This window comes from Pleurodeles waltl, chromosome 7 (assembly GCF_031143425.1).
Source record: "Pleurodeles waltl isolate 20211129_DDA chromosome 7, aPleWal1.hap1.20221129, whole genome shotgun sequence".
NCBI lineage: Eukaryota > Metazoa > Chordata > Amphibia > Caudata > Salamandridae > Pleurodeles > Pleurodeles waltl.
Window position 1 is genome coordinate 1,349,664,291 of NC_090446.1, and position 22,741 is coordinate 1,349,687,031.

At 47.1% G+C, this 22,741-nt stretch overlaps 1 protein-coding gene across 1 annotated transcript in view; it reads right to left on the minus strand.

Annotated features, from left to right (window-relative positions):
• The window catches only part of HSPBP1 (HSPA (Hsp70) binding protein 1), a 173,559-nt gene that overhangs the window by 125,121 nt on the left and 25,697 nt on the right, over positions 1–22,741 (minus strand). Inside the window, exon 5 of the mRNA XM_069200762.1 lies at positions 6,958–7,113. Within this exon, the coding sequence (XP_069056863.1) occupies positions 6,958–7,113 (156 nt within the window). The remainder of the gene's footprint in view (positions 1–6,957; positions 7,114–22,741) is intronic.

Here is a 22,741-nt window from a genome sequence, read left to right on the forward strand (position 1 = left end):
CTACTCACGGTCTCGTAGTCGCCGGGGAGTCCTCCCTGAAGTGATTGTTCTCCACAAGTCGAGCCGGGGGCGTCGGGTGCAGAGTGTCAAGTCTCACGCTTCTGGCGGGAAACGCGAGTTGTTGCAAAGTTGCAGTCTTTGGTGAACAGAGCCGCTGTCCTCTGGAGTTCTTGGTCCTTCTAGATGCAGGGCAGTCCTCTGAGGTTTCAGAGGTCGCTGGTCCCTGTGGAAAGCGTCGCTGGAGCAGTGTCTTTAGAAGTGGGGGAGACAGGCCGGTAGAGCTGGGGCCAAAGCAGTTGGTGTCTCCGTCTTCTCTGCAGGTTTTTCAGTTCAGCAGTCCTCTTCTTCTTAGGTTGCAGGAATCTGAGTTCCTAGGTTCTGGGGAGTCCCTAAATACTGAATTTTAGGGGTGTGTTTAGGTCTGGGGGGTTAGTAGCCAATGGCTATTAGCCCTGAGGGTGGCTACACCCTCTTTGTGCCTTCTCCCTGAGGGGAGGGAGGGGCACATCCCTAATCCTATTGGGGGAATCCTCCATCTGCAAGATGGAGGATTTCTAAAAGTTAGAGTCACCTCAGCTCAGGACACCTTAGGGGCTGTCCTGACTGGCCAGTGACTCCTCCTTGTTTTTCTCATTATCTCCTCCGGCCTTGCCCCCAAAAGTGGGGCCGTGGCCAGAGGGGGGCGGGCAACTCCACTAGCTGGAGTGTCCTGTGGTGCTGTAACAAAGGGGGTGAGCCTTTGAGGCTCACCGCCAGGTGTTACAGTTCCTGCAGGGGGAGGTGCGAAGCACCTCCACCCAGTACAGGCTTTGTTACTAGCCACAGAGTGACAAAGGCACTCTCCCCATGTGGCCAGCAACATGTCTGGTGTGTGGCAGGCTGCTAAAACCAGTCAGCCTACACGGGTAGTTGGTTAAGGTTTCAGGGGGCACCCATAAGGTACCCTCTGGGGTGTATGTTACAATAAAATGTACACTGGCATCAGTGTGCATTTATTTGTGCTGAGAAGTTTGATACCAAACTTCACAGTTTTCAGTGTAGCCATTATGGTGCTGTGGAGTTTGTGCATGAGAGACTCCCAGACCATATACTCTTATGGCTACCCTGCACTTACAATGTCTAAGGTTTTGCTTAGACACTGTAGGGGCATAGTGCACATGCACTTATGACCTCACCTATGGTATAGTGCACCCTGCCTTAGGGCTGTAAGGCCTGCTAGAGGAGTGACTTATCTATACTTCATAGGCAGTGTGAGGTTGGCATGGCACCCTGAGGGGAGTGCCATGTCGACTTAGTCGTTTTGTCCCCACTAGCACACACAAGCTGGCAAGCAGTGTGTCTGTGCTGAGTGAGGGGTCCCGAGGGTGGCATAAGACATGCTGCAGCCCTTAGAGACCTTCCCTGGCATCAGGGCCCTTGGTACCAGGGGTACCAGTTACAAGGGACTTACCTGGATGCCAGGGTGTGCCAATTGTGGAAACAAAAGTACAGGTTAGGGAAAGAACACTGGTGCTGGGGCCTGGTTAGCAGGCCTCAGCACACTTTCAAATCAAAACTTAGCATCAGAAAAGGCAAAAAGTCAGGGGGTAACCATGCCAAGGAGGCATTTCCTTACAGTAACATTAAAAAATAATGGAATAGAGAAGTGGGAACTTACGACAGCAGATTAAAACCACAAGTCCAGAGGTAAAGGAAGAAAGCACATTTGACATCCAATACTCTGATAGATAAAAAAGGAACGGAGTCCTTATCTGAGTGGCTTAACATACCCCAGGAGTGCCATGTTCCAGCATAAGAGACAGAGTAGTATAAATGTCTCCCCAGAAATTAGCAATAATTCTGCACGTCCATCACAGGTGGAAAAAGTCTGCCTGTTCTGCAGGACATTTGGGGCATTGGTGGGATCAGGCTCGGTCAATTTTACAAGGGCTAGTGGGGTAGTATAAGCCCTGTTGAGATATTTATAGTGTAATACTTTGTGATGGTAATTGCCAGAGATAAGTTTGGTCTGTTGACAGCAGTAACACCAGGATTTATCTGGCAGGGGGATACCGAGGTCTCGCTCCCAAGCTGCGTTAGCCTTCTCTACACCAGGAGGATGCAACTGCAAGGTGGTGTGGTACTATTTGTAAATAATGCGGTAACTATCCCGGGAAGTAATTAAGAGTGTAAGAAGAGAGACGTCTTTATGTTCTTAAGGGTAGTCTGGCAGTGCCTCACAGAGTGTACTGTGCAAGCGATGAATATGAAAGCCACCAATGAGAGGGGAGTCTGGGTCCCCATTCACCACAGTGCAGGGTTTCAATATCCCATTGGCATACAGATTCCCGGTAACTTGCAAATCGTCTGCGTGAAGTGTATGTTGCACCAGGCGCTCTTGCGCAAGTCAGAGCCATGGGTTGTTTAAAAGTGGGATATGCGGGGAATAAAGGGTGTCTCCTCCAAAATACCACAACAACCTAAAACAAGCCCAACTCTTAGTAGCAAGAGTTTTATTTTCTTGGGGGTACATGGAAGGTCGTGTGGCAAAAAAGTAGATAATGGATTATGTGGGCACTGAGCTCTCTCAGGTTTAAGAAAATAATTCTGGCATCGAGGTGGTACCAATAATAGGCATAATGTGCTAGTGCCAGAAGGTAGTATAACTGTAAATCTCGAACTCCAAATCCACTCCCTTCAAAGGGAAGAGTGTGTTCAGCCTATATGAATACCTCGCCAATAAACTCCTGAAAGCGGGTCAATCGAGAACACTTAGAAGCTCAAACACCTTTCTCCTCATCCTGCCCAAAACCCAGAAGCAAGAAACTCGGACATGCTCCTTTTCAAGCAACGCCCCCAGAATTTGGAACTCCATACCAGTCCACATTAGATCCAACCCTTCCCTCCAGATCTTCAAGAAGCAACTAAAATAATTCCTCCTCAACCAACCATCACATCAAAAAAAGAGTCACTGGCCACTCCATCTTCCATTCCATCCCATCCCATCCCCCCCCACCCACCCACCAGCCCACTACCCACCACCACCGCTGGCACATTATCTTTTTTGGCCCTATGAAACCTATATGTATAACTGTTTCTTTGAACTTGTTCTTTTGATTACCTATACTGTTGTAACGCGCTCTGATAGCTCAGGTCTTGCCAGCGCTACAGAAAACGATCTAAATAAATAAAATTAAAATAAATAAGCAACCCCCACAGTGTGGTGAAAAGTACAAAGGGAATATTAAAGAATAAATACAGGGAGTGCAGAATTATTAGGCAAATGAGTATTTTGACCACATCATCCTCTTTATGCATGTTGTCTTACTCCAAGCTGTATAGGCTCGAAAGCCTACTACCAATTAAGCATATTAGGTGATGTGCATCTCTGTAATGAGAAGGGGTGTGGTCTAATGACATCAACACCCTATATCAGGTGTGCATAATTATTAGGCAACTTCCTTTCCTTTGGCAAAATGGGTCAAAAGAAGGACTTGACAGGCTCAGAAAAGTAAAAAATAGTGAGATATCTTGCAGAGGGATGCAGCACTCTTAAAATTGCAAAGCTTCTGAAGCGTGATCATCGAACAATCAAGCGTTTCATTCGAAATAGTCAACAGGGTCGCAAGAAGCGTGTGGAAAAACCAAGGCGCAAAATAACTGCCCATGAACTGAGAAAAGTCAAGCGTGCAGCTGCCACGATGCCACTTGCCACCAGTTTGGCCATATTTCAGAGCTGCAACATCACTGGAGTGCCCAAAAGCACAAGGTGTGCAATACTCAGAGACATGGCCAAGGTAAGAAAGGCTGAAAGACGACCACCACTGAACAAGACACACAAGCTGAAACGTCAAGACTGGGCCAAGAAATATCTCAAGACTGATTTTTCTAAGGTTTTATGGACTGATGAAATGAGAGTGAGTCTTGATGGGCCAGATGGATGGGCCCGTGGCTGGATTGGTAAAGGGCAGAGAGCTCCAGTCCGACTCAGACGCCAGCAAGGTGGAGGTGGAGTACTGGTTTGGGCTGGTATCATCAAAGATGAGCTTGTGGGACCTTTTCGGGTTGAGGATGGAGTCAAGCTCAACTCCCAGTCCTACTGCCAGTTCCTGGAAGACACCTTCTTCAAGCAGTGGTACAGGAAGAAGTCTGCATCCTTCAAGAAAAACATGATTTTCATGCAGGACAATGCTCCATCACACGTGTTCAAGTACTCCACAGCGTGGCTGGCAAGAAAGGGTATAAAAGAAGGAAATCTAATGACATGGCCTCCTTGTTCACCTGATCTGAACCCCATTGAGAACCTGTGGTCCATCATCAAATGTGAGATTTACAAGGAGGGAAAACAGTACACCTCTCTGAACAGTGTCTGGGAGGCTGTGGTTGCTGCTGCACGCAATGTTGATGGTGAACAGATCAAAACACTGACAGAATCCATGGATGGCAGGCTTTTGAGTGTCCTTGCAAAGAAAGGTGGCTATATTGGTCACTGATTTGTTTTTGTTTTGTTTTTGAATGTCAGAAATGTATATTTGTGAATGTTGAGATGTTATATTGGTTTCACTGGTAATAATAAATAATTTAAATGGGTATATATTTTTTTTTTGTTAAGTTGCCTAATAATTATGCACAGTAATAGTCACCTGCACACACAGATATCCCCCTAACATAGCTAAAACTAAAAACAAACTAAAAACTACTTCCAAAAATATTCAGCTTTGATATTAATGAGTTTTTTGGGTTCATTGAGAACATGGTTGTTGTTCAATAATAAAATTAATCCTCAAAAATACAACTTGCCTAATAATTCTGCACTCCCTGTAAAGAAATCAGGGTAAGAATCATTTTAATAATGGTTATATGCCCAGCTATTCCCAGAGGAAGCCTAATCCACCTTTCCACTTGTGACTTAAGTTTATCCATAGCAGGGCCATAGGCCGAATTATCTCTGCACGATCCCTGTGAATACATATTCCCAAATATTTGGCGAAGTCCGTGCAAAATTGCAGCGGGAATTCTAAATCACATGCTGAAGTAGCTGCCGTAAATGGGAATATTTCAGATTTACTCCAGTTAACATGGAGACCAAATCGCTGCACCTCAAGAATAACAGGGACTAGATTAACTGAGGGGTCACATACAAACAGTAGCAGGGCTTGAAACATCTACTTGACCACTCGCTATGGAGAGTTTTATTTTAAGAGGTCGAGCTATTTTTAGATCTTACTCGCCCCTCCTGGAAAGTGGACAAAGAACAGGTGTTCTGTTTACACAGAAACTGAATTAGCAACTAAGATGCCTTTAAATCTTATTCTCGTCACATCTGCTCCGTGTTCAGAGACAGAGGTCAAAAGTCAGTTTGTCTTCTAGCAATGCAAATACTTTTCCTTGTGTCTGCAGAGTTCCAGGATTTTGCAAGGTGAACTGTCTGACCTATGTGAAATGAAAGGCTGTTGGTATAAAGTGTTTCCTAACACACAACATTTACATAACTAAGTCAACTTTACAAACATTTCAAAATATAGATATATTAGTAGCTGTGAAAGACCCTTTTTTTTGTACTTCTGTGTGATGAAAAAATATTTTAATAGGATGAAAAAAAAGTCAAACACTTTACTTGGTGATGTGCAAATGATAAATGTTTTCTGAGGCCCAATTTTCACAGATTATTGTTAATACACTATATAGTTTTATCTGTAAAACTGCAAATTAGTGGGAAGGGTTTGGACATTTCTTGGAAATGTACTGTCTGTCATTGACAGTGCACTACCACATCATGCTTAGTAATATATTTATTAAATGTGGGTGTTTAAACAAACTGAGAAACACTAAAAGCAAAGCTAATATATTAGTAAACTAAGAGGCAAGTCATGCATGCATCATGTGTACCCTATATGTGAGCTACATTTTTTATACATGGAGCAAACGTTTAGTGTATGTAATCAAACAAAAAAGGATATATATATTTTTTTTTTCTTACAGCACAAATGCTGAACTCACATGTTTGCAGGTGCACTCATATGTGAGAATGAAGACACAGGCGACTGTAAACTACAATATTTGCCTAGGATCACACAATTTGAGACCAGTTTCCGGGTCAAGTACATCACAGTTAGGTCGAGTAGATTATTCAAGCTACTCGACCTGCAGGTCTAGTAACAATTTGAAGCAATTTTCAAGGCCTGAGTAGTATGTCATGTAGGAGGCTGGCTCAGTTTATGGTGTACATCTATACTGAGTCCAGGCAACCCTTAGTGATAGTGTTTAGGTGTCCAGACAGCAAAAGCTCTCTAGGGGTAGCTGTGGTGAGCAGCCAAAGCTTAGCACAGCATGTGAATACAGAAAAGCATTCATGCTACAAAACCCCAGGGCCTTTCATTGCTCTCAGCTGATTTAAATCTGAAAGTTTGAAGTGAAAGATCTGCCTGGCCCCTGGAAACCGAGCTAGTGTGGAAAAGACTCCACAAAAAAGAAACAAATCCAAATTGTAAACATCTGATATTGACCTAGTGCCACCAGGCTTCTTGGGCACCATAAGCTTGTTTTCAAGCACATGCAGTTGTGCCCGTTTTACGTCTGACTGGCTGTTTGTGCTCTGATGTTATGATTAATGAGTGTTCTATGGCCTACATCTACTTAAAGCCCTTCTTAAATGGCACGCAGGATTAGACGTAGGCATGAAAAAACTCTAAATAGGAAGGGAGAAAAAGACCAGAGTAAGGGGAGAGAATTAAAGGAAAGGTAAGTGGTGACAGCAAGGAGTTACTGCTGAGGAATCCAAAAGTAGTGAAGAGCAGATATTCCTTTAATTGAAGAATAACTTTTTATATTAAAGCTCAATAGGGAATTAAGGTATAGTATCACCAAACAGAAGTCTAAACTTCTATGAAATTTTAGTTCTAAAAATCTCAGAGGGATTTTCTAAATCTGCACGTAAAAAATAGCATTTACTGCACAATGTTATTTTGAAGTATTAACCTTTATGTTCTGGGTGACTGGTTAGCAGGTTCTGAAGCAGAAAGGCTGACTTCACCTTCAACTTCATTACATCGCTCTGCATGGCCCGCATCAGCACAGAGAAGCCATCCAGTTTCACAAACTCCAGCAGACCAGCTTCCTGTTCCCGCACAAGACCTGAGAGAAAGAAAGACGCAACCACATGCTCTGTTAGCAACCATAGCAACGCCAGCATACAGGGTCCCTAAGAAAAGATGTAAAAAGGGGACAGTGACAAAAGTCAAAAGCAAGCTTCTTAACTAGCACTTTTGTATTTGCTCACATCACAATAACTTGAGTGAAAAAAGTAGAACCACATGTACTAGAACATGAAGTGACCTAAGCTAAAAGAAAAAGAAAGACAGGACTGGAGGAACATCTCATACCAGACATTTGAAACCTTGACACTTTTGCACAAAATGCTTCTCAGCCCCACATATATCATTCACGGTAAACTCCACGAGAGAAATAGAAGATGAGCATCAACCTCCTCATTCAACCAGGGACAAACATTCTACCAATATACCACAACAATGCCAGCCTTTTCAGAGAACCTTCTAATGTTCTTAAAACTTATGGGCTTCTAGATGGGATACTCTCACCAATGCCTTTATAAATGCATTCTGCATATTTTGATATAGTTTGATGTATACACCAAGGTGCTTATTATTGATATTGTTTCATTCAGAATGTATGCTCTATTTGGAAAAGAAAAAGCAGCTTCACTGGGGTAGACAGGCGGCTCAATTAGTTCCAACTAGTCAGGAGTGGGCACCCAAGATGGATGGAATGTGAGATAAATGGAGATAAGGGTAGGGGAGCAAGCAAATAGGGGAGTGTAAGTTGCCAAAGTTACTGTCAAAACTATACACAGTTTTTGACATTTTATCAAGAAATAACTTCACGTCCTGTGCATAATCCAGGTACCAGAAAACCAATATCGATATCTACATAGGCAGATGGCTAAGTGGCATATTTAGTGTCTGTACATATGTATTTCATTTTTTTTTTACAGCACAAACCATTCGAAAGACAGAAGAGCACTGTACAGGACCAAAGGCAAGATACAGTCAATGACTGATTAGAGAGGTAGCAATTTCCTCAGCGTGAGAGAGGACTGCAACTGCATCATGCTGTAATGTTTTTCAGAGGAAGACTTCGGCTCCTTCTTAACCTGCAACAGGTCTGGGCCAGTCATGATGGATACAGGGATGCCATTCTTGATCCTGTGTGTATAGATTGAAAAGGTCCGTTTCGTTGTAGTTTTTTGTTTTGCACTTCTCTGTCTTCATTCTGATGGTGTCCTGTAAACAGGTGTGGCAAGACCCCTCAGAGATGGGGAGCTTGTCAGGAGTGATGATTATGAAGGGTGTAGATGAAGCAGATGGTTTTGAAACTTGTTTAGGCCAGCAAGAAGACCTAGCAAAATGTCATTAGGGTGAGAATGATGTGGCCATCCTTCTTAAAGCTCTTGATTAGGCATGCAGCAGCATGTATACTGCCCTGAAGGTGAGACAGTGTGCAGTCTGGGAGGAAATGGAGTAGGGCCTTCCCACCATCCAGATGCAAGGGTAAAAGGGCTTAAACGTCAGTTTCTGAAGTTGCTTACTGGGAAGAATGGTGTCCTTTTCTATTTAATAGAAAGAGCTGGTACCACGCCATCTTGGTTTTGAAGTAATGTGCTCTTTGAGATAAGGTGGATGTTCATGGTGAATCACTAGTGAGAGCTGGGATTCAAATCTATCTAATTCATGTTGTTTGACCAGTTTTGGAAATGGTGATGCTATCTGCTTTAGTCTAAGAGAATGAACTCTGTTTTGGTTTAAGCTTCAGGTAGGTACTGGTTATCCGCTTCAGAAGTGTTTGGGGCCTTGGAATTCTGGAGCACAGAAAATTTCCTTTTTACCAACACTTCTTTACTAGGTTTACAAAATGTTTCAATACATTGTCACAGTGACATTGCAAAGAAATCCAAAGTCATAGGATAAATGAAGGGAAAACAGTGCAGGTTATTAACAGGCATCACCAACAATCACTGTTCTGACAATCTGGTGTGGTGCAATATTACTGAAGGTAAAGCAAAAGGGCAGGACAAGGTGTCTAAAACCCAAACAGTACATCCTGGCTGGGTATATACAAGTGTGCACTAGTACCTATCAGTCAGTCAAACACCATAGAAGAGAAGGGTGATAGATGGCTACAAGGGAGGAGGAAGAGTGGACTTGATACCGTTTAGTGGCTCCTGTATAGTGGAATAAAGACAAAAGTGGAAAAGAGGTGGTGTGCTGGCAACGTTAACACCCGTCTCTGTCAACGATCCCTGATAAAAAGGCCCTAGACTATCAAAGACAATCAGTTGGTCACTAAGTTTATATAAAATAAAATGGTTTCTGTGGAGTTCCAGTAATCACTTTTTAACCAGAGCAAAATATGTTTGGTGCTAATGATGCAAGATATAGATTTTCACTGCTCTGATCAAAGTGGCTAGCTAGCAGTGCTCAGATTTGGGGATTTTCTCAAAATAACAGCTACTGCGCTACATAGCTAAGTGCACTGGCAAGGAAAAGAGCAGCACCACTAATTCAAGATAGTTTGTCTCATATATACAACCAGCAGGCAGCTCCATAGTACAATGCAGCAGGTTAGTCTCCACATTTCAAGCAGTTGAAGAAAGGTAGTACTTTCTGCTGGGCTTAGTACCAATCACACACCACTGTGAAATAAAGAAGTATCAACTTTTACTCCACTCTGTCGTGGTCCAGGAGGAGAGCTGGCCAGTCAGTCTAGGAGAAGTATTCATTTCCCAGACTTCGTTACCAGGAATTTGTGAGTGTTGAGATACTTTGCAATCGAGAAAGTGTGAAGAGGGGCCGGTCTAGGGCTGAGGCAGCTCTTTAGACAGCAGAAGGTTGGCAATACTGTCAGTGGAAGGAGCCATACAGGTCAATCTGAGGTGAGATAGGTACATCATCCTTGTACAGATCTGATGTGAGCAATCCCTTAGCGAGCCTCAATCCAAGCCAAAACATCTCTCCCCCACAGATGTACCTACACTGTGCCAAATGGTTGCGCTGAGAGATGATTAATGCATGCATCTTCTGGTGTTAGTGTGCTAAATTCCAAACCTGAGAAATGGATCGGGATATTGAGGCTAGGAAAAAAGTTTCCATTGTGTGTAGATCAGGAAGATACCAATAGGGCAGTCATGGACCTCTCGTTCAATCACCACCTATTGTAGAGGTACCCATGTACCGGATAGGTAGCAAGCCAGTTGCAACAGATGTCCGAGTCAATCTGTGCTATAGCAAGGGCTCTTGTAGCAGTAATGGGGGCATCTCTAAAACATCATTATATCTCGATGCAACTGTCATTTTATCTGTCTGCACTCATTCCCAAAAAGATAAGTTAAAGTGTGCCTATTATGCACGTAGATTTTGGCTTTGGTCATGAGTGGTGCCTAACTGTATTGTTCCATCCGATCTAGGCCTCTGTTCATATGGATTCCCAAATCCAGATGAAGAGAGGAGGCTCAAAACTTTGAGGCTCTTGTGCACCCACTGGATAGGTCAATCAACCAGGCAAGCCCTGGTGGCTTTAGTGGGTCACACTTACCCCCAGTTGATTAAGTATCCAGGCAATTCAAAGAAAGACTGGATTAGGGACATCACAGCAGGTATCAATATTTTGGGTTGAAAGAGAGTACCAAGATGCCATCTGTTAAAAGAAAGGCTTTGACCGGACCTATCACTGTTTGTATCCTGTTAACCTCATGTGCTTATCACAGCTGGCAAAGGCTCCAGGGTCATAAGGAATAGAAAAGGAGAGAGAGGACATCCTGTTGGGTGTCATGATCTAATCTAATCGTCCAGGATAAGAAGTCCTAACTGTTTTTTAAAATACTTATTTACATTTGTTCCATCCTATTAAACAAGAAAACAGAAATTAATGTTACAGTTCCTCACAGAAAGAAAAACATGTTTACAATTAAACAGTGTAGTTGCCTAGATGATCTCAAATCTAATACAAAGCTATCTACTCAAAAGCCATTTATCATTATAATAAAATCACAACTCCCATTTAATTCTAGGAAATTCCCTGTCAGCCGCCCCCACCCCCACTCCCAATCGGTCTTTTATGTGGGTCCGTAGCCCCGTTCTTATTCACTTAATGATGATATTGGGGAGGGGAGGAGTATGAAGAACCCCTGCATCCACAGCAAAAGTATGAACAGTGACCCCTGGCATTTCAAGTCCTCTGAAACTTTTTCATATCTTCAAGATATTTTACCATGCACCTCTTCATCAGCCGGTATCCATTTTAACGTATCCTTTACCCACATGTCAATGCTCAGTAGTAACGTAGTCTCAGTATACACAAATGCTTTTTCAGCATCAAGTGAGAGAACAAAGGATTTAATAGGATCGAGTTTAGTGTGCCACAGGAGGAGTGCTAAGGATAGGAGATGGTGTCCCAATGAATAACTCTGTAAGACCCCACTTGTGAGGAGTGTACTGAGGATGGGACAACCCTGCACATCTAGTTGTGAGGATATTCTTCATTCTTCATGTCAACAGTGAGCAGCAATAGCTGGGGCAGTTGTGGAGATCCCTGCATCCGTGGAGGTCGAGGCTCTCTGGGACAAGGGAGCCATCTGCTCGACAGTACCTCATCCACAGGGATTCATCAGCAACTTGTTTCTAGTGGACAAGGCGGATGGGTTTTGGGGACCCGTCATCAACCTTTAAAAGTTCAGTGAGTTGCTAGTGTAACGCCACTTCAAAACGGAGGATATTCACCTTCTGTGGGACATACTCAGGACTCACGACTGGATGGTGAGCCTAGATCTCAATGACACCTATCTGACAATCCCAATCTTTCCCATTCATAGACGGTTCCTTCAATTCAAATGGCATCAGCAGACCTTCGAATTCTCCATCCTACCATTCGGGCTGTCGTCAACCCCATGGTGCTTCACGAAGGTGCTCAAACCAGAGGTGAAATACCTCGGAGCACAAGGCATTCATCTTATCGTCTACTTGGACAATATGCTGTAGCTGGAACAATGCCCCCTCCAGTCCACAGTAAACCTTCTGGAGGGGCTGGGCTTCGTAGTCAATGAGAAGTCGTCCCTCCAGACACCCTCGCAGAGGACAACCTTCTTGGGGTTCACAACAGATTTGCCCTCGGCATCCCCCAGTATTCCAGCTCGAAAGATATAGAAGAGCCAAGACGAGCTGAGGAAAATCGTGGCCAAACGAAATACATCACTTCATCAGCTGGCCCGTCTGGTAGTCCTCTCATCCTCCATACAAGTGATTTTTCTAGGCCCTCTGCATTATCAAGCCCTGCCGTTGCATCAAGGCGTTCCAGCTTCAGAGGGGACTCTCATATTCCTCATCAGTTCCACTTCAAGGAGACAAGAGAGGAGATTGCCTGGTGGCTTCACCCACATGTAGGCCTGGAACTCTCTTAATTTCATTCATGCCCTTACTCCACTAATATTCCTTTATGACTTTAGTTCTTGGCTCACACTGGGGAGTCTGCTATGGCACTATACTGTTATATTTACAGGCTTCACCGAGAGGGAGCACAACATGCCCTGCATGATATGCACGGAAAGCATGCTTTCATTTTGGTAATGTCTGGCAAGTGACTTAAATTGTCCATATATATCTTCCACAGCCTTGATAAAGCCCCCGCCTACCTGCTTATGGGGCGAAACACGTGTTGGCTGTTCTTCCATCGACTATTGCTCTTTATCTTCTCTCCATCCTTGATAAAAGTTGCTTGGACTATTCAGTTGCTGATTCTTGGAACTTAATTTCAGCTTCAAGATTATCATTAATTCAACTGGATTAAAAGCATATGGAATTGATGTCTTTACTGCAATAAATAACTACTGAAGCATTGTGCTCATTATCAGAATTTTTTTTTGGAGTGGGAGCTCACCTATAATCAATCTAGTACCATAATTATTTGGGAGGTTTAGGGTCCAGGCCTCCGGTTTGGAGCTCTCAAAACCATCTTAACTAATTCGGCATTCTAAGGAAGTCAACTGGCTGGACTCTCTCTTTTCATGCCTGGAACGGAAGAGTGATCTTCAGTTCCGCACCAGATTTGGTTATAGAGTTAGACGCCAGGCGGTCAGGCTGGGATGCGCAGTGTGGGGGGATTTCTCCACAGGAGGCAGGTGGTCTCCAAACAAACAGAGGTAGCATATCAACTGCTTGAAGCTCCTCGCGAGTTGCTTCGCAGTCTGCCGCTGGACCAAAGACAGGGTCCAGTCTTGAGTCCTCCACAAAATAGATAATATATCTGCGGTGCGTTACCTCAACCACCTAGGGGGCATGCGCTCAAAAGCTCCTTCTGAGTTAGCAAATAGTTTTTGGCAATATTGCCTGAACCTTCACATATTGGTCACAGTGTAGTACCTCCCAAGGCAGATGAACCAGGTAGCAGATTGGCACGCCCACCACTTCCACAATTCAAGCCTGTGGAAACCGCTCCCTCAGGTTTTTGCCAAAATTTCAGACAGATGGGGCCTGTTCTCGGTTGATTTGTTTGCCTCACGCCTGGATCAGCAGCTAGATCAATTCTTCAGCTGGCGCTTGGACCCTCTGAAGATGGCATGTGATGAATTCCAACAGGATTGGAGCTCGGAAGTAGGATATGGGGTTCCCCCGATCAGGATGATCACCAGAATGTCTGTCCAGGTCAGCAGGCAACAGGTGGAGGTAGTACTCATTCCTCTGATGATTAGGAGGTCTCAAGTTTGGTTCCCAGATCTGATAGAAATTTCTTGAGATTCTCTAATCCCTCTCCCCCTGTTTCCTAACCTCTTGACGAATCTGACCCAAGTTCCCCACCAGAAGGTGTTAGAGGGCTTCTTGTCTGCTTTTTGGGGCGCTCCTAAATTGTGTGTGGTGCAATGCCTCAAAGCTTACGAGAACATGACAGACTAGCTGCGGCCTCCAGGTGAATGGCAGCTTCTCATTGCTCTCTGTTAACTGCAAAAAGCGAAGACATTTCCTACAACTGCCAGTTGGGTTCAATAGATTATGCAGGAAGCAGGCATTGACGCCAAGATATCTGGAGCACACTCGCCGAGGGGTGCGATGGCTTCACAGGCATTTTGCTTAGGAGTCCTCAGCAGCAGCATGCAGCAGACTGGTCCTCAGATTCCACCTTCAAGAGATTATATTTTGAGCGGTGGTAGATGCGGCTCATTTGGTGGTGAACAAGCTTTAAACTAGCATAATCCGAGCATCGAGTGCAGACACAGAATGAAACAAATCCTAGCTATCGTAACAAAGTTTCAAACAGTTCTCGTAAAGCACACACCCTGAACTTATGTAATTAGAGGTCCTCATATGTGATACTAAAGTAAAAGGAGGGAGAGTGAAACTAAACAATTGCGTAGAATCACACAATTTGGAAAAGTGGGGAAGCCGGAATTAACCCCAGGTTTTCTGGTTTCCCATTGTTCAATTCAGCCACTAGGTGTATATAGTTTGTTTCGCCTATCCATTCCTTAACGCTATTCCTGCCAACTCCCTTGCCTGAGCAACACCCCGTTAGCATTGATGCAGCCCTTAGGCAAATCGCAGACCAAACTTTGAGGTCCCTGGGAACATGTTTGTGAGTACCCATGAACTATCATAAGTGGTCCCCTGATTGACAAATAGTTGTCTCAAGTACTTTGTCTTCTCTACGTAATATGTCAAAGTCCTTGTTACATCTAAGACCTCGCTGCTAATTCGTAGGGTGTGACTTGAAGGTGGGTAGCAAAACTGTTTTAAGCCCGGTGAAAATATGATAATACTCTGAGCAGAACGTAAGGGCACTTACGACGATGGAACACAGTACAGTGTTCTTCCATGCATGCAGCTTGAAGTTCACTCTTCATTCGAGCCAACTAAAATGAAAAATCCCTAGAGGTATCTTAACTTGTTCCTCATCAGGGGAGACCATTATTTTTAAAAAACATTTAACTCACATGAAGGGGAATGCCTACATACATTTTTAATGTTCCCCAGAAAAGTATTAAATCACTATAATGGTGAAAAAGATGCTCATGGGGAACATTTTCAGTATATGGTAATTGCAGCAAAATATACATAAATATGAGGGTACATTTAGCCAAAGATCTTGTGGAAGGACTTGTAATCTCATTCAGAATGTTAAAGCAGTCATAATGGAGTTTTAGGTGGCTGTAACGCAGGTACTCTGGAGATAGGCAGCTGAGCTCCCAGAGATCCGTCCATGATGTAGGATCCTGCCTGACATCCTGTAGAGACAGTGTAGTCCAACTGAAACCTCATGTGTGACTGAATGTACCAGTGAAGGCAGTCTTGCTTACACCACTGCTGCAGACAGCCCTGTGTAATGATAATTGTTGTTGTCTTATATTGGAAAACATTTTGGCCAGCATGGAAATCGATGGAAAGTTATAAAAGAATGTCTCCAACATTCTATCCAACAGCCATTCCAATTGGAACAAGTTTCTGAGAAAGGGAATGCGTACTGCAGGCATATATTTGTTTCTGTAGCACTGAAAATGAATTGGTGACAGGAGTTCCTAATATTTTGATGATCTTGAAAATAAATTCATCATTTAGCACCCACTCAAGTACTTCCACAGTGATAGTTGAATTAGATTGCCTTTGCGTTTTAAAGATCTGTGAGATGGACAGGCCTGCGGCTGATATACCTTACTAGAGGCCAAGGCCAAACTGTCAGATGCCTCATTGGAAGGATTCAACATCTGGTTCTTTCTGATTTGTTGAGGTAATGCACTATGGTGATTTCATAAACAGAAAAGTGGACTTGGAAGCAATAGCTGGCACATTAGACTTTAGGATAAGGGGGAGTGCCCTTAGTTACATCACAATGGAACGACACCTCAGCTCGAGGTAACATCAGTTACGCATCATCGATAGTCATAAACCTTGAATAATTATGTGCTGTCTGTGCGGACTCCAGAAGACCTTCTTCAAATATATTTAGAATCCAGGAAAATATTTGTATGGTGTTCATCACTGCAAATCATTTTCCACAGTCACAGTGTAGACTGTCAACAATGTATTTTCCTTGAGGATGCTGTAGAAGAGTAGCAGGACATATAGGGAGTCATTACAACCCTGACGGACGGTGTTAAAGCGGCGGTAAGACCGCCAACAGGCCGGCGGTAAAAAAATGGGAATTATGACCGTGGCAGAAACCGCCAAAGACAGCCACTTTAACACTCCCGACAGCCACGGCGGTATAGACAAACTGCGTGGCGGTCACCGCCAACAAACAGGCGGGAGACAAAGTACCGCCCACAGTATCACAACCTACCAATCCGCCACCTTTTCAGGGGCGGATTCACTGCGGATAAAAACACGGCGGAAATAGCCATTTCAAAGGGAAAACGCTCACCTCTACACATTCCACGAGGAACGACTACACCATGGAGCCGGAACTCCATATTCTTCCTGCACTAGTCTTCCTGCTCCTATACGACGATCATCAATGCCAGCAGCGAAGACAACGGTGAGTACTGCACCTACGACATAGGGGAGGGGGAGGCAAAAGACAGGGACACACACACGCAACACCCCCACCCCCACCCACTACAACACACACACCAACGCATATCCAAACATTACAGTAACAACCCCCAACCCCCCCGGAAGAATGCAAAGACAAAAGGAAATGAGTGGAACCATTGTAATATATCAAAATACAGTAAGCAAATATATACATATACATATATATATATATATATATATATATATACACACACACACACACATTAAACAAAATATACACCACAATTAGTAGTGCAAGTAATGCACCATTCATTGTCCGTGGAACACTGGGCCCAAAATGCATGGGCGAGGCCCACACTAGATACCTGATCAAAACGGAGAGAACACTGGTGGGGCATCAGATAGAAATACAACAGGCACCTCAGGGGGAAGGGAAGGGGGGCACCTCAGCCGGATGAGTGCACGACGCCAGATCCACGAGGGTGCTCCATGCCCATTGATGTATCCTGGGGTGTGCAAAGCCACAGTCTCTCAAGTCTCTACAGTGGGCGGGTTTGCCCACTGTACCATCCTGGGGAGTGCAAAGCCACAGCCTCTCAAGTCTCTACAGTGGGTGGGTTGCCCACTGTACCATCCTGGGGAGTGCAAAGCCACAGTCTCTCAAGTCTCTACAGTGGGTGGGTTGCCCACTGTACCATCCTGGGGAGTGCAAAGCCACAGTCTCTCAAGTGGATAATAGTCTCCACAGGTTCTGGAGAGGGACTGGTGCCCAGAGTGCTTCATCCTGTGAAGGACAGATGTAGTGGATGCATGTCTCCACTGGTTCTGGAGGGGGACTGGTGCCCAGAGTGCATCACTCACCCCGTGACGGTCCCAGTTGCGTCACTGCCCCTGCCGCCCATGGGCTAGTGGGGCTTGAGTTGGCGGGCTTTACCCTGTTCAGCGGAGCTTGCCATGGCGGTCTTTGCCCTGTTCAGCGGTGCTTGAGTTTGCGGTGCTTGCCCTGTTCAGCGGTGCTTGCCATGGCGGCCTTTGCCCTGTTCAGCGGTGCTTGAGTTTGCAGTTCCTGACCTGTTCAGCGGTGCTTGCCATGGCGGTCTTTGCCCTGTTCAGCAGAGCTTGCCATGGCGGTCCTTGCCCTGTTCAGTGGTGCTTGAGCTTGCAGTTCCTGACCTGTTCAGCGGTGCTTGCCCTGTTCAGCGGTGCTTGCCATGGCGGTCTTTGCCCTGTTCAGCGGTGCTTGAGTTTGCAGTTCCTGCCCTGTTCAGCGGTGCTTGCCATGGCGGTCCTTCATTGCCCAGCTGGGCTGGGGCTGGCGGTCCTTCATTGCCCAGCTGGGCCGTGGCTGCTGGGGCCCTCCTGGGCAGCTGGGCTGTGTCTGGCAGGGGCCTCCTGGCCAGTGACGATCGGGCTGCCCTCCTGGGCACTGACTCTGGCGGTGGCCTCCTGGCCAGTGACGATTGGGCTGGCGGTGGCCTCCTGGGCGGCGGGGATGATGGCGGTCTTCTCCGCCGTGCTGCTCCTCCCAGACTTTGGCGATTTCTTCTACCCCTTCCACCTCCTTGGGAGGAGTCACAGCTGAGACGACACTCCCCCCGGGACCCTTGTGAGCGGCTTTGCTGGCTGGAGTCTTCCCCCTCTCCCGCCGGGCACTGTCCAACTTCTGGTGCTTCACAAGGGGGTGTGAAGGAGGGGGGGGGGGGGGGGGGACTGTCTGTGCTGTGGCTCCGTGTCACGCTGGCTGCCCTGGTGCCCGGTGCACTCCACATACCTGTAACAACAGGCACCACTGGTCCTGGAGATTTTTTGGCTGAGGTGCTAGTACGGGACCTATGAATTGGAGGGGGGGGGGGGCTGGGAAAGAGGTCAAGCTTGGTCAGGAAACGTTTCTTAGGAACACTGGGACGGGTAGCTGGAGGGGATTTGGGAGTGGAGGAAGAGGTAGTGGTTGTAGGAGGTGTACGTTTTGTGACTTTGGGTGAAGGTGCATGCGCTGGAGGCTGTCGTGAGGTGGATGGCTGTTGGGTGGGTGTGTGCCTGCGTTTGTGTACTTTGGGAGGGGGCGTCACAGACACACTGGGAGAGGACACAGGGGACGTGTAAATGGCAGTGGGGGTGGGGATGCACGTGAGCGGGGTGTGCTGGTGCTGGACGTAGTGGCTGTAGTGGTAGTGCATGCAGGTGAGAGTGTAGACGAGACTGGGAGGGAGACGACGAGGAGGGGGACAGTGGAGGCAGTGGATGTTGCTGTGTCTGTATGTGTGTGATGCTTGTGTGAGTGCCTGTGGGATGTGTGGTGCTTATGTTTGCCTGAGATTCCCTTGTGTGGTGAGGTGTGTGCAGGCTGGTCTGATGGTCAAATCAAATCAAATCATTAACATTTACAAAGCGCGCTACTCACCCGTGCGGGTCTCAATGCGCTAGGGGAAAAAGGGGGGGGTTACTGCTGCTCGAAAAGCCAGGTTTTTAGGAGTCTCCGGAATGCGGAGAGGTCCTGAGGCTGGTGGGGAGGGAGTTCCAGGTCTTGGCTGCCAGGAAGGAGAAAGACCTCCCACCTGCCGTGGAGCGGCGGATGTGAGGGACGGCAGCGAGCGCGAGGCCAGAGGAAAACCTGTTGTGGAAAACATGGTGTGCTTGGGATAGGCTGGGGTACAGGGGATTGGGTCTGGGTGGAGGAAGTTGGAGGGGGGAGGCTAGACACAGGGACAATGGCTGCCATCAGTGCTGAGGCCAGAGTTTGCAGGGTTCGATGAAGGGCAGCCTAACCAGAATGAATGCCCTCCAGGAATGCATTTGTGTGTTGCAATTCCCTTTCTACACCCTGGATGGCATTCAAAATGGCAGACTGCCCAACAGTGAGGGACCTGAGGAGGTCAATGGCCTCCTCACTGAGGGCAGCAGAGGTGACAGGGGCAGGGGATGAGGTGCCTGGGGCGAAGGTGATGCCCACCGTCCTGGGTGAGCGGGCACAGGGTGAAGGCTGAGGGGCTGCTGGGAGGGTGGTGCAGGTAGGGGGGTGGCGGCTGTACCTGTAGAAGTGGGGGGCACAGATTTTGCCGCCACCACAAGGGAGCTCCCATCGGAGGATGAGTCGCTCGTTGCAGATCCTGTGACCGCCGTGAAGCTCCCCTCGCCCTCCGTCCCACTGGTGTATTCCGAGTCCGTGGTGTGGCCCTCCATGGCCATGTGGGATGTAGCTCCCTCGTGCTCTGGTGCCACTGTACCTCCGCCTGATGATGCTGATGCACACAAGAACAGGGAGACCACAAAAAGGGGGGGGGACGACAGAAGAAAGACAGGTTGAGTGCATGGCTTACTGCTACCGTTGGCGGACAATACAGACACAGCAGCCCCCTGCACTACGCCGCGCTGTTGGGCTCTACAGATGCAATTCCTGGGATATGGCCTACATGGCTATGATCGACATCTGCACACATAGATTACACAGGGGCATGTATACCTGTACTTGGCACTCTACAGAGGTCGGGCGGGGTGCCACATGGCCTGCATTACGGAGGGGCCTAGCCTACGGAACTCGCCCTGGCCTGGGGAAACCCACAGCCCTCCTCCCCCACCCAGACACCTTCACTGCGCGCAAAGTCCGCTGAATGATGTTGTACTCACCCCCTTGTGTCTGCTGTGATGCCCTCAAGCGCCCATCCAACTCAGGGTAGGCCACAGCCAGGATCCGGAGCATCAGGGGGGTCATGGTTCGACGGCACCCCTCCCACATTGGGAGGCCATCCCCAGCTGAGCCTCCGCCGTCTTCTTGCTCCAGCGGCGAATGTCCTCCCATCTTTTTCTGGCAGTGGGTGCTCCGTCTGTGGTGGACCCCCAGGGTCTGGACGTCCTTGGCGATGGCACGCCAAATATCCTTCTTCTGGTGGGCGCTGACCTACATGACATGTACAGGGGAAGAAGAGAAGTCATTAACAACTGCACAGTCAAAGTGAGTGGCCCACATCCCTACCCTTGCCATGTGGCACATGCATTCACCGTCTTTCATGCACTCAGCACTCTGCCCCCTTCCTTCTTACAACCAGCCCTCTCCACACAGGCATAGCCCATACAACATGCTCCCTGTGTACTTACCTGTTGGTCTGGAGGACCGTAGAGTAGCATGTACTAGGGGAGGACCCCGTCCACGAGCTTCTCCAACTCTTCTGCAGTGAAGGCAGGGGCCCTTTCCCCAGGCGCACGAGCCACTGTCTCTTCCAGACCGAGGTCACAGCAGCACTTGCAGTGTAGGTCCTCTCCTGTCGAAGATCAGGTATTGAGTGATTGAACAGCTAGAAAATGGCGGTCACGTCCACGGCGGTGCGTAGCATAACCGCCGGCGTACATCGTCATTGGCTCCTGGGACCCATAGGGTCCAATGTTAACCAATGCAGCATTGCGCCGCGGTCTTTGACCGCCTACCGCAACGGTGTACAACGCCAGCGCAGTTACCCCCCACTTTAGAGGTCAGACAGCCGCCATTTCAGGGCCCACATGGCCTAATTACCAACTGCGTCACACAGACCTAGGCCTTGTCGCACAACACAAATACAGGCCAGATTCTGTGTATGAATGGTGTTCTGTGTAGACTGTGGGTACATACCTCTGAGTTGTTTGACTCTGTGGTCGCTGTTGTCCTTCCTAGTCACCGTCCGCTGGGACATGTGAGGAGATGGCGGAATCCTCCGGTGTACCGACTGCTGGTGGACCTGTTGACAATGGAGGAGCGACATTTGATCATCACCTACAGGTTTGACCGTGCCACAATCCAGGAACTGTGTACCCAGTTGGAGCCAGACCTGATGTCAGCAATCCGCCATCCCACTGGGATCCCCCCTCAAGTGCAGGTGCTATAAGTGCTCCATTTCCTTGCAAGTGGGTCATTTCAAACAACAGTGGCCATGGCATCAGGGATGTCCCAGCCTATGTTTTCCAACGTGTTGTTAAGAGTGTTGTCTGCCCTTCTGAAACATATGCGGAGCTACATCGTTTTCCCTCAGGTGGAGGATTTGCCTACAGTGAAAGGTGACTTCTATGCCCTTGGACATATCCCCAGCATCATAGGTGTCATTGATGGGACCCATGTAGCTCTGGTCCCCCCCCACAGGAGTGAACAGGTGTACAGGAACCGGAAGAGTTATCATTCGATGAATGTACAGATGGTATGTTTGGCAGACCAGTAAATCTCCAAGGTAAATGCTATGTTCCCTGGCTCTCTGCATGACGCCTACATCCTGCGGAATAGCAGCATCCCTTATGTGATGGGTCAACTCCAGAGGCACCGGGTGTGGCTATTAGGGGACTCTGGTTACCCCAACCTGTCATGGCTACTGACCCCAGTGAGGAATCCCAGGACCAGGGCAAAGGTACGCTACAGTGAGGCCCATGAGCGGACTAGGAGGGTGATCGAACGCACCTTCGGCCTCCTGAAGGCCAGGTTCAGGTGCCTCCATATGACAGGTGGTTCCCTATTCTACTCACCAAGGAAGCTTTGCCAGATCATCGTGGCCTGCTGTATGCTTCACAATTTGGCTTTGCGACGACAGGTGCCTTTTCTGCAGGAGGATGGTCCAGATGACGGTGTTGTGGCAGCTGTGGAGCCTGTGGACAGTGATGAGGAGGAAGCAGAGGAAGAAGACATTGACAACAGGGACTCAGTTATCCAGCAATATTTCCAGTGACACACAGGTGAGAATACATTCCTGCCTACTACAAGTACTTTCACACTTCTACCTCTATCCTGTCTGTCGATTTCAACCAGTATATGGTAACTGAGTTGTACATTTTCATTACGGTTTCACAGGTGTGGTTTCCAACGTGTGTTATCTGCTTACATTCCTCATGGACTTGAGATGTGTGACATAGGTATGTTGACATTACATTTGAGAACGCATTTTGTCACTGTCATTGCTAATACACATTTTCAAAATCATAGACTGACTCCAGATTGTTTTGTGCTTCAAGGGTGTTTATTGCAGTGCTAAATATTGGAGAGGGTTGTAAAATGGTAAGGGGTGATGGTGGAGGAATGTCCATGGCAGAGTCCAGTCTATTAGTCTCTCAGGTGCATTGCCCATATGGGCATAGGAAGTGGAGCTAGGGCAGTTCCAATATGGACAGGGTTACAAAGTGGGACAGTAGGATGACAATCAGGGTGGTCTAATTTCTTGGCAGGGGGTCATGGCATCGTGCTCGGTCTTGTTCCTGGATCTCAGGGACCGTTTGCGGGGTGGTTC